This window comes from Heptranchias perlo, chromosome 8 (assembly GCF_035084215.1).
Source record: "Heptranchias perlo isolate sHepPer1 chromosome 8, sHepPer1.hap1, whole genome shotgun sequence".
Taxonomy (NCBI): Eukaryota; Metazoa; Chordata; class Chondrichthyes; order Hexanchiformes; family Hexanchidae; genus Heptranchias; species Heptranchias perlo.
Genome location: NC_090332.1, coordinates 18,902,039 through 18,914,239, shown reverse-complemented (window position 1 = coordinate 18,914,239; position 12,201 = coordinate 18,902,039). Strand labels below are relative to the sequence as shown.

The 12,201-nt window shown below is 45.4% G+C and overlaps 1 protein-coding gene across 1 annotated transcript in view; it reads left to right on the top strand.

Moving 5' to 3' along the window:
- Positions 1-12,201, top strand: part of LOC137324306 (stonin-1-like) — a 97,464-nt gene that overhangs the window by 66,717 nt on the left and 18,546 nt on the right. Inside the window, exons 8-10 of the mRNA XM_067988449.1 lie at positions 1,420-1,475; positions 8,865-8,987; positions 10,137-10,976. Coding sequence (XP_067844550.1) covers positions 1,420-1,475; positions 8,865-8,987; positions 10,137-10,976 — 1,019 coding nt within the window. The remainder of the gene's footprint in view (positions 1-1,419; positions 1,476-8,864; positions 8,988-10,136; positions 10,977-12,201) is intronic.

Here is a 12,201-nt window from a genome sequence, read left to right as displayed (position 1 = left end):
CAAAATGGTTTGATCGTTTCCTTAGACAATGTATGAGAGTCCTACTGCGAGAAACAGTCAGGCACTAGCCTAGTGAGGCACCTTGTTTTGTTCTGGAGATGTAAGGATCTGTTTAAAAACAGATATCTGAGAGGCACACCACAGGTCATTAAAGTCTGGTTAGATTAATAGCCCTATGCTTCAAGTCTTCCTAACAGATCACTCTTTTACAAAATGTTCTTGCCTATTGTCAAATAATAAATGCATCCTGAAGTGTGGAAGCATTGTAATTCTGTTGTTTTGCTCAACAGTTAAATACTTTTTCATAGTTAGTTATTATTTAGTTAATTTACACAAACAAATCACCCTTTTGTATGAGAATTGTTCCTGAGCTACACTTGAATCTACCAAGAGACCAGACCAGTGAAGGTCGGGTCCCTGTTCAGAACAAATTTTATATTATCACATTCTTGGTTTCTCTCCATCTCTTCTGAAAGCAGCGACTTGTGCTAACTGCTGGTGGCCCTCTAGTACTTTGGCCAAGAGGTGTAGAAAAACTGACCATGTATCTCCACTTTATCTGAAGAGTCAAAGTATAATTAACTCCTTCTGTCTGAAAAGGAGATTTGTGATTGATGGTTGAACTGTCTAATCAGCTTGAGGCTGTTCTTCAAATTGTAAATAAGTATTGTAGCTATTTTAGACTGGTCGTATTCCATCTGTGCAGGTGATTGAAAGTGTTGGACAAGTCTATCTAACTTCCAATAAGCAGTTTAATGCAATTTAGGTAATTATTAACCCTGGATCATGTAATCTTTGCAAAAGCAGAACGTATAAAATATATCGTTTCCACACTGTAAAGGATATGGTCTGCTTATAAGAATTGCTGTGAAGCTGTTGAAAGGGAAAGGCCTTTTAAAAACCTGTAGATATCCAAAGCAGAAGACCTGAATTCTTAAAACTTGCCCATTTACCTTCGAATGAGCCTTTTCTGTATGTGACTTTACTAGTGTTCAAATAAAGATTTCATGCATGTGGACATGACAGTGTATATTTGTAAACTAGACCTGCATGTTTTGGTACGACCAAATTTGTGGAGCAAATTGTGTAATTGAGCCTTTAGATCCTCTAAAACAAGTATCCTTCCTTTTCAAGACACTAGAAGATGGTCTGGCCAAGAAAGTAGTATTGGAGTTTATTCTAATAATGTCTGCAGAACTTGTCCCTCAGTAATCCATTCCTATCAACAAATTAAAGTCAGATCAATTTAGGCTGCTGTGGGTTTCCAAATGCTCTTGCCATTAAGAAATTGTCGATCAGTAATTTCTCGAGTTTTACTTGACAGCTACATTTTGGAAAATGTGTAAAATCCAACTTTTGTCCCACGATTGCTATGCAGGTTACTAAATTAGATAGTAAAATCTTACTTTTCTGTTGCAGCTTCTATTGTGATTCCTGCTGGTAGAAGTGTTCAAAATTTTACATCTGCAGAACTGGTAAGTGTATTAATAAATAATCCTGCTTTGTTTTTATTCCTCTTCAAAATTTTATATGGGTACAGGAGCCTAGTGGTTATGGTACTTGACTGGTAGTCAGAGATCATGGGCCTGATTTTAGCAGGCCTGCGGGTTTCCGGCGGGTTGGGTTTCGGGTGCGTGGCCTCCGCGCCTGGTGAAATTAGTGGGTTGCCCGCGCGATCGTAGCAGGCAATGCACTAATTGGAATCACTTACCTGCTCCTCCGGGCTCCGCGCTGCTGGTCTGCGCGTCGGGCGGGCTGCGCATGCGCAGTACGATCTGTCAGCTGGAGGCTTTCTACTTAAAGGGGCAGTCCTCCACTGACAGATGCTGCAACCAATGGAACAAATTACAACATGGAGCAGCCCAGGGGGAAGGCTGCTCCCAGTTTAATGATGCCTCACCCCAGGTATCATCAGATGGGGTGAGGAGGAGGGGGAGGACAGAGATCTTCCACCCGGCGGGCGGGAGGAAGCGGCCTGCCTCTGCCACCAAGAAGGCCTGGCTCGAGGTGGCAGAGGTGGTCACCCGCACCACCAACATATCGCCCACCTGCATACAGTGCAGGAGGCGCTCCAATGACTTCAGTAGGTCAGCCACAATGAGAACACGTAGTCTTTCCCCTACACTCCGTCTGCCACAACACTGCCCCCACCCCACATCTCCTTCGGCACCGCCAACACTACTCTGTCACATCACCCCTCACACCCACTCAAACCCCATCCTCATCTTACCTACACCTACTCACCTCGCCAGTACTCACCCGCCACTAACACGCAACCCAATCCTCATACAATCTCATGGCTCTATCCCATACTCACCCTCTCGTGCATCTCTCTCACGGCCAGCCTCACTCAACCTGCCACCACCTGTGCTGCAGCCACAGGGCATGCATCGCATATGTGCAGTAGGCAGCGTACGGCAAACGTGTCGTGAGCATGAAGGGGATGCACAAGGGTGTCTGAGGGTTTGCGATGGGTGTTACCTATATTGAATTTCAGAGCAACAAACATCACACATTATATTGGCACCACCACTGCCATGTCTCCGCGAATCCTGTCTGTTGTGTCCAATAATGCCCGCTCCTGGGTATCACTATGAGGACCCACCACTGATGCCACCCATTGTGTTACTGCAGAGTAGGTGCAGGTGTATTTGCAGGGCTCTTCCGCGCAGACGACTGAGAGACATCGGCGGTGTACCCGGCTGCACCCTGGAAGGATGCGGAGGAGAAGTTGTGGAGGGCAGTGGTGACTTTGGCAGCGACAGGTAAGCAGATGGTGCTGGGGCCAGCCAGGAGCAGCTCGGCATGAAAGAGCCTGCAGATCTCCACGACTACATGTCGAGTGAATCTGCGCCTCCGTGTGCACTGCTGCTCAGAGAGGTCCGGGGAGCTGCGCCTCGGTCTGTGGACCCTGTGCGGAGGGTAGTGCCCTCTGCGACGCGTCTCTCTCTGCGGTAGCCCTCCCTCCTGCTGTACAGGTGGATGTGTCACAGCACTGTTGTGGAGCTCCACGTGTCAGAGGTGGACGGCGTGGACTGCGAGGCTGCTGGGGCTGGTCATGCTGTTCATCCTCCAAGGATGTCAACGCACCACCCATCTGGCAGGTGTTGGTCTGAGGGGTTGTGCAGGGTAGGTAGGTGGTTCCTCGCACTGGGGCTGCGGTTTCACGTCGGTCTGTCCTCTGGCTTGGCGGGGGGTGGTGGAGGGCAGGGGTTGCCCTACGTGACGCGGTGGCCTCCTGCGTGGGTGAGGGCTCTCCCACCCGCTGTGGAGTGCACCTTGGCAGCTGCCACAGGCTGCTGGCTGGAACACGACCGGTTGAAGGGAGACTGTTTCCCCCAGTGTGTGAAACTCACTGCCTTGAACCTAAAATCCCATACTTCCTGTTTTGACAGCTGATTCAGCTCATTTAATGACCTCAACAAGCAAGGTAAGTACACTCAAGTGGAACCCCGCTGGCTTTAATTGCCTGCGGGATTCCCACCAGCGGGGCCTGCGCACGCAGCCCCGCACGTCAGCGCGGTACCCGGAAGTGGCCGGGATCTCGGCGCGATCCGGTCACGTGACTGGATATCGGGATTTTCGGCCCCCCCCCCCCCCGCTGGAAACCCGCAGGAAACCCGACGCTAAAATCGAGCCCCATGAGTTCAAACCCCACCAGGGCAAGTTGTGAAATTGAATTCAATAAATCTGACAATTTATGAGCTAGTGCCAGAAAATGATCATGAAAGCTGGATTGTCTTAAAAACCCAAGTGGGATGGGAACCTGCCACCTCTACCTAGTCTGGCCTACATACAATCCGCTCCCACAATATATGATCATCTATTAATGGCCTTGGGGATGTCAGTGTTGCTGGAGCCCACATCTCTAGATCAAATATAAGAACTTTAAGATCCTCACCCTCTCTTGGCATTTCTGAGTATACTGCTTTCCGAACACTATTTTTCAATCAGTTCTAGGAGCTACACAGAGGGCTAAGGGTGACTAACCGTGATTGAAATTTTCCATTGAAACAATTACATTATATGCTATGAAATTATAATGGAAAATTATAAAAAGGTGTGGTAATATATTTAATATCTTCAATCAAAAAAGCACTTGCATGTTTATGGCAGTGGCTGCAAAGTTGAAGGGAGAGATTTTATCTTTAAATTTGGTTGTCTTTGCTCCCCGCTCTCTACTGTACCTAATGTTGCTCTTCATTTAGCTGCTGTGAAGTGTGTTAGAATAGTGTGGTAATTTGTCGGTTTTTGCCCCTTGTGGGAAATGTCTCCCCCTCCCCGGCCCCCTTTACAGTGCAGCAGAAGTCTGAGTGGCCAATTTTGTGTACAAATCTCTATTTTACCACACTGTTGAATGGCACATTTGAGAACTCTGCATTGAACAGGAAAGGGATTTTCCTGTTCTAAGTATCAGTATCATAGTATGATACAGCACAGAAGGAGGCCATTTGGCTCATCGTGCCTGTGCCGGCTCTTTGGTAGAGCAATCCATTTAGTCCCACTCCATGCTCTTTCCTCATAGCCCTGTAAATTTTTTCCCTTCAAGTATTTATCCAATTTCCTTTTGAAAGTTATTATTGAATCTGTTTCCATCACCCTTTCAGGTGGTGCATTCCAGTTGATAACAACTCGCTGCATTAAAAAAATGCTTCCTCATGTCGCCTCTGGTTGTTTTGCCAATCTTTTGCCTTTAATCTGTGTCTTCTGGTTACCGACCGTCTGACACTGGAAACAGTTTCTCCTTATTTACTCTCTATCAAAACACTTAATGATTTTGAACACCTCTATCAAATCTCCCCTGAACCATCTCTGTTCTAAAGAGAGCAACCCCAGCTTCTCCAGTCTCTCCAACTGAGGTACTTCTAACTGAAGTACTTCATCCCTGGTACCATTCTAGTAAATCTTTTCTGTACCCTCTCTAAGGCCTTGACATCTTTCCTAAAGTGTGGTGCCCTGAATTGAACACACTACTCCATCTGCGGCCTAACCAGTGTTTTATAAAGGTTTAGCATTCACACCAGTCTTAGTATCGTAGTATGTTACAGCACAGAAGGAAGCCATTCGGCCCATCGTGCCTGTGCCGGCTCTTTGAAAGAGCTATCTATTTAGTCCAATTCCCTTGCTCTTTCCCCATAGCTCTGCAAATTATTTCCTCCAGTTAATTATTATTTTAACGGAGAAGGAAAGACTAGGTGTACTTCCAGTAGAAAGTACTTCCCTATCTGTATGTATTTAATTTTAATAAAAGTATATGGATTTATATTATAGTTTTTCTCCTACAGGATAGCAGAGGTCTTCTGGTATATTTAGCATTGCTTGCTTTCCATGGTGATTGCGCTCACTCTCTCTCTCTCTCTCTCTCTCATGGAGACCAGCCACCAGATCTCCACTCAGCCCCTGAGCTGCTGTGCTGACTTAGTATATGTGTGTGGATCTCGTATGTCCCGAGTGACTACATTAACATGTACGGAGTCGTACAACACCAGGTTATAGTCCAACAGCTTTATTTGAAATCACAAGCTTTTGGAGCTTTGCTCCTTCGTCAGGTGAGTGAAGGGTTCCATAAAGGCACCGCATGTATAGTCAGAGAACAATGCCTGGTGATTACAGATAATCTTTCCAACTGCCCGTTATCACACCTCGGCAGAGAGATAATCACAGCAATCAAAGGAGTGGATGGTGTTCAGACAGGTTAGTCAGGGACACATTACATCCAAGAATACTGAATACACAAGGGGTCAGATAACAAAGACAGAGAGAGAGAGAGAGAGAGAATGACCAGTTGTATTAAAAGCAGATAACTTTTTTTCGCTGGTGGGGTTACATGTAGCGTGACATGAACCCAAGATCCCGGTTGAGGCCGTCCTCATGGGTGCGGAACTTGGCTATCAATTTCTGCTCGACGATTTTGCGTTGTCGTGTGTCTCGAAGGCCGCCTTGGAGAACGCTTACCCGAAGATCGGAGGCTGAATGTTCTTGACTGCTGAAGTGTTCCCCGACTGGGAGGGAACCCGCCTGTCTGGCGATTGTTGCACGGTGTCCGTTCATCCGTTGTCGCAATGTCTGCATGGTCTCGCCGATGTACCGTGCTCCGGGGCATCCTTTCCTGCAACGTATGAGGTAGACAACGTTGGCCGAGTCACAGGAGTATGAACCATGTACCTGATGGGTGGTGTCCTCTTGTGTGATGGTGGTATCTGTGTCGATAATCTGGCATGTCTTGCAGAGGTTGGCGTGGCAGGGTTGTGTGGTGTCGTGGACGCTGTTCTCCTGAAAGCTGGGTAATTTGCTGGGAACGATGGTCTGTTTGAGGTTAGGTGGCTGTTTGAAGGCGAGTAGTGGAGGCGTGGGGATGGCCTTAGCGAGGTGTTCGTCGTCATCGATGACATGTTGAAGGCTGCGAAGAACATGGCGTAGTTTCTCCGCTCCGGGGAAGTACTGGACGACAAAGGGTACTCTGTTGGTTGTGTCCCGTGTTTGTCTTCTGAGGAGGTCTATGCGATTTTTCGCTGTGGCCCGTCGGAACTGTCGATCGACGAGTCGAGCGTCATATCCCGTTCTTGCGAGGGCGTCTTTCAGCGTCTGTAGGTGTCCATCGCGTTCCTCCTCGTCTGAGCAGATCTTGTGTATTCGCAGGGCCTGTCCATAGGGGATGGCCTCTTTGACGTGGTTAGGGTGGAAGCCGGAAAAGTGGAGCATCGTGAGGTTGTCCGTGGGCTTGCAGTCGAGTGAAGTGCTGAGGTGCCCGTCTTTGATGGAGATTCGTGTGTCCAAGAATGAAACCGATTCTGAGGAGTAGTCCATGGTGAGTTTGATGGTGGGATGGAACTTGTTGATGTTATCGTGTAGTCTCTTCAGTGATTCTTCGCCGTGGGTCCATAGGAAGAAAATGTCGTCTATGTATCTGGTGTATAGCGTTGGTTGGAGGTCCTGTGCAGTGAAGAAGTCGTGCTCGAACTTGTGCATGAAAATGTTGGTGTATTGGGGTGCGAATTTGGTCCCCATGGCTGTTCCGTGTGTTTGGGTAAAGAACTGGTTGTCGAAGGTGAAGACATTGTGATCCAGGATGAAGCGGATGAATTGTAGGATGGCGTCTGGAGATTGGCTGTTTTTGGTGTTGAGTACTGAGGCTGTCGCAGCGATGCTGTCATCGTGGGGGATACTGGTGTAGAGTGCCGAGACGTCCATCGTGGTGAGAAGTGTTCCTGGTTCAACTGGTCCGTGGGTGCTGAGTTTTTGTAGGAGGTCTGTAGTGTCGCGACAGAAGCTGGGGGTTCCCTCTACGATGGGTTTCAGGATGCCCTCGACGTATCCAGAGAGGTTCTCTCACAGGGTTCCGTTGCCTGATACGATAGGACGTCCGGGTGTGTTGGCTTTGTGTATCTTTGGGCGGCAGTAGAAGTCTCCCACGCGGGGAGTACGTGGGATGAGAGCGCGTAGGATGCTTTGAATGTCTGGATCGACGGTCTTGATCAGTTTGTTGAGCTGGTGGGTGCGTTCTTTGGTCGGATCTGCGGGTAACCGTCTGTAGTGTTCCTGGTTGTCCAGTTGTCGGTATGCTTCTTTGCAATGGTCAGTTTTGTTCTGTATGACGATGGCTCCTCCTTTGTCCGCTGGTTTGATGACGATGTTGCGGTTGGTCTTGAGAGCGTCGATGGCGTTGCGTTGTGCTCGGGTGACATTCTGGACTGTCTTCTGAGTGCGGCTGACGAATCTGATGTTGACTCATCTCCTGACCGCTTGAGCAAACATGTCAAGCTTAGGGCAGCGTCCCTCCGGAGGAGTCCAATTTGACTCTTTCTTCTTCGGTTGCTGTACCGCGGATCCCTCTGTCTGCTGTTCCGGATCGTTGATTTCAGCCTCTGATCTTCGGGTAAGCGTTCTCCAAGGCGGCCTTCGAGACACACGACAACGCAAAATCGTCGAGCAGAAATTGATAGCCAAGTTCCGCACCCATGAGGACGGCCTCAACCGGGATCTTGGGTTCATGTCACGCTACATGTAACCCCACCAGCGAAAAAATGTTATCTGTTTTTAATACAACTGGTCATTCTCTGTCTCTGTCTCTGTCTCTGTCTCTGTCTGTCTGTGTCTCTCTCTCTCTCTCTCTCTGTCTTTGTTATCTGACCCCTTGTGTATTCAGTATTCTTGGATGTAATGTGTCCCTGACTAACCTGTCTGAACACCATCCACTCCTTTGATTGCTGTGATTATCTCTCTGCCGAGGTGTGATAACGGGCAGTTGGAAAGATTATCTGTAATCATCAGGCATTGTTCTCTGACTATATATGCAGTTGTAAACAATTTTACAACACCAAGTTATAGTCCAGCAATTTTATTTTAAATTCACAAGCTTTCGGAGGCTACCTCCTTCCTCAGGTGAATGATGTGGAAATGAAATCCTCGAAAAAAATTTCGAGGATTTCATTTCCACATCGTTCACCTGAGGAAGGAGGTAGCCTCCAAAAGCTTGTGAATTTAAAATAAAATTGCTGGACTATAACTTGGTGTTGTAAAATTGTTTACAATTGTCAACCCCAGTCCATCACCGGCATCTCCACATCATATATATGCAGTGCCTTTATGGAACCCTTCACTCACCTGACGAAGGAGCAAAGCTCCAAAAGCTTGTGATTTCAAATAAAGCTGTTACATTTGTCCACCCCAGTCCATCACCGGCATCTCCACATCATGGCTACTATCAACACTACATTAACATGGAAATTGGTGCTTCAGACTGGCCTGAGGGCTGATCAAAGAGACCTGAGCTAACAAAAATTACTGTTTTTAACAGGGCTGAACATAAAAATGTTACATTTTCCTTGTTGTAAATAACTACATTGTATTATCTGTTTTTGTAGAACACTTCAGGAACTACAACTACTCTTGCGTTACCTTCTGGCATTAGTCTTCCAATCCAGGTCCCTGCTGGAGTCACCTTACAGACTGCTTCAGGCAAATATCTTGTATTCCTCACTGTTCCAGTAAATCCATTTATGTAAACTGATTTTGCCAGTGTTAAACAATGTATTTTTTCTTTTGTTTTTGTGAATCAGAATTGCTCTCTCTTCTTTCCAGTCTCCCCAGGCTGCACATCATTGGTAGCTAGGGCACTTGAAAGGGGAAGTAGGGGCAACTTATCTGCCTATACAAGCTCATATGTCAAAAACACTCAATGCACAGATAGTTATTGCTGGCACGACATGTAGATCCAAAACAAAATAAACATTCAAATAATATTTTAATAAACAAATGTAATCTGATCTCTGGGTTTGTAAATTGTTTGGGCTTTATTCTTGTGAAACCGGGAGCACAAATAATGTCAATTTAACAATTTGCTCTCCATGGTGATGGAGCTAAGCAGTGCCAAATATACCAGAAATGTACAAAATTATACTAGCCTAAGGGGGAGAGGAAAGTCTGGGATTGGGCAAAGCTGTAATTACTGATCTATTTGCTTGCAATCTACCTGGAGTGTGCAGCAGTACTGACTGAAGGAGTAAATTTTGGAATGAGTTCCATTTAAATTTAGATGGTTATAATTAGAAAGATTGACGTTCCCTATAACAGCACTGAGGTTTAAAATTGTGTTCAAAGGAAATGTTTCCTAAGTTGGACCAATCAGAGCTGCTTCTGGTGCACAGTAATTGATTACTATGCATCAGATTCGCTATTGCCTGTTTTGCGCTACTGGTGCATACTAATTTTGCTCCTACTGTTTCTTAAAAAGACGGAGACGCGCATGGGGCATGAATCTCTGCAAAAAAACGTTTGGGAACCTCTGACCGATAGTTTTGGCTATTGGCTATATTATTTTTAAATTGATACATTCAGTAGAATATATTTGTCACCTTTTTAAATCTTAATTTTGAATGGAATGAAAACCCATATTTAGCTCTGCTGTTGCTCCTTGTTTATTTGAGCAATTTTATTAGAACTGTGTAATAGTTGTTATTTTATTCATTCAATTATGAATAGCATTCTTACTTTTTTCTTGTTGGTTCAAACTGCCACAATAAACTACCATAGGGCTCAGGGAAGGCAATGATCAGCAGATTTTTTTTTTAAATGACCAACTTACCTTGGGGCAAAATCCCAGATAATGGGTCTACTATTTTGCATACCGTTTCGAGATTAGTGTTGCTGTTAGAATCATGGAACTTACAACACAGAAGAAGGCCATTCAGCCTATTGTGGTTTTGCTGCTGCTGTCTGCTGTAATCCTGTCTCCCTCCCCTGTCTCTGTATCCTTTTTAATATTTTTCTCCAATATTGTTGATTCTTTTCAATCTTTGTCTTTTCTAGGTCATCTGTATAAGGTCAATGTCCCAGTAATGGTAACCCAAAGTGCTGCAGGCCAGAAATATTTCCAGCAGCCTGTTCGTCATATCATTCACCAAGTAAATACAGTTACAGGGCAGACAGCTCTCATCCAGCAAAACTCAGTTTCTGGTCAAGCACATGTCATTCAGCAGTCTTCCCAAGACCAAGCAGCCACACTCCAACAATCCAGTTCAGGTCAAGTTTCCTCACATCAGCAGTTGCTGACAAACCAAAGCTTCGATGTAGCTGGTCAGTCCATTCTGCAACAGCCTGGTATGTCAAGACATGTATACATTCAACAACAGGGTACAGTGAAGCAGGTAGTTTTACAACACTCTGGGATGGGGGTACAGACAGGGCCACGCATTGTTATTCAGAGCCAACCTGTAGCAAACACAGGAACAATAACACAGCAGCAGATAGTATCCACACAGCAGCAGATAGTATCCACACAGCCGACTAGGCTAGAGCAGGCTGTGGAAGAACAAGCAGGCACAGGCCAGACTCAACATCTGTTAATTCAAGATTCAGACAGAGTTCCTCTAGCACATACGCTCATTGTACAAAATCAAGCATCTGAACAAAACGAAGGAACAAACTTATCGCAGTGCGTTTCCGAGCAGTGTGTAGTCCAGCAGTTTGCAGCCCAGGTAAGAGTGCTTAGAAAAAATGAAGACTGAAAGATACAAATTAATATACAGCCTTGTAAAATTTTATCAAGTTGGCAGAAGCTACATTTTATGGAAGTTGGGAAGTAGAGGCACAAAAAGTTGTTCTGTCGTGCATTCTACTACATTTCTACCTGCTTAAAAATACAAACTAAGTGGAGTTTTAAGTATTGGACAGAACAAGAAAGATAACTAATTGGGCCAGAATTTGCTGTCAAAATAACGGTGAGGCTAATGGCGCCCACCGTTATTTATGCGCAAGTGCTACAAACTTCAGGCGAGGGGCAGATACGCGAAAATCTGGAAAACACAGAAATCCAAAAGTTGCTGTCCAAGATGCGCTGCTCTGCTGTTAGTTTTGAGAAAACGGCATCTCACTGTCTGCCTCACCATTGAAATGCATTGAATGACGTGAAGTTGCTGTATTTTCGCAGTAGATATGAACTAACCTCGCCACAGAAAGTTAAGTCTTGTCCGTTTCAATCTATGTACCCTTTTAACGATAAGTGTTAATTACTGCCAGTCAACTTCTCTGACACTGAAAATTAACTATTACAAGTGTGGAGTCTCATTCCTTCAGTTTTTAATTGTTTTTGGAGATTTTAAAAATGTAAAATTTAATTTGACTTTTCTGTCTTTTTCTCTCTCTCTTAATCCAATCTTTCTTTCCCTCTCTTTATTTCTCCTTTTGTACCTGATTTGACATTGAATTCACCGACTCTAATTTACACTTCCTTCTCAGTCCTCACGCTGTTTATTTCACAGTCTGATTGGTTAAGGAGATACACAGTTGTTTGCCCTGTTCACTCAGGTCCCAGATGCCCTGTTTCCCTCGCTGCGACATTATCAGCTCACACTTTCAGCAACTTGCCATGCAAAAAATGTAAAAACCTAAACATGCAAGGACAAGTCTAACTAACGGCAGATGTCGTTAGATGCCCTGCAACAGCAAATTATGGCCCATTATCTCCTATTAATCCCAGTTTGTTGGTCTGTCCCATTCTGTTTCTTATGAGGGGAGGCAGGCAACATATCATTAAGCCCCCACTACATTTGCGTCAACCTTAAATACATGAGGAAAGCCCAGGATGACTTGCTTTCTTATCTTTTCCTTTCTTCCCACTACACCTTGATGTAAGAAAAATGAGGAATCACATAATCTCTGCTCAGAGTCTACATTGATGTGGCAGATATCCAAAGTGCACAG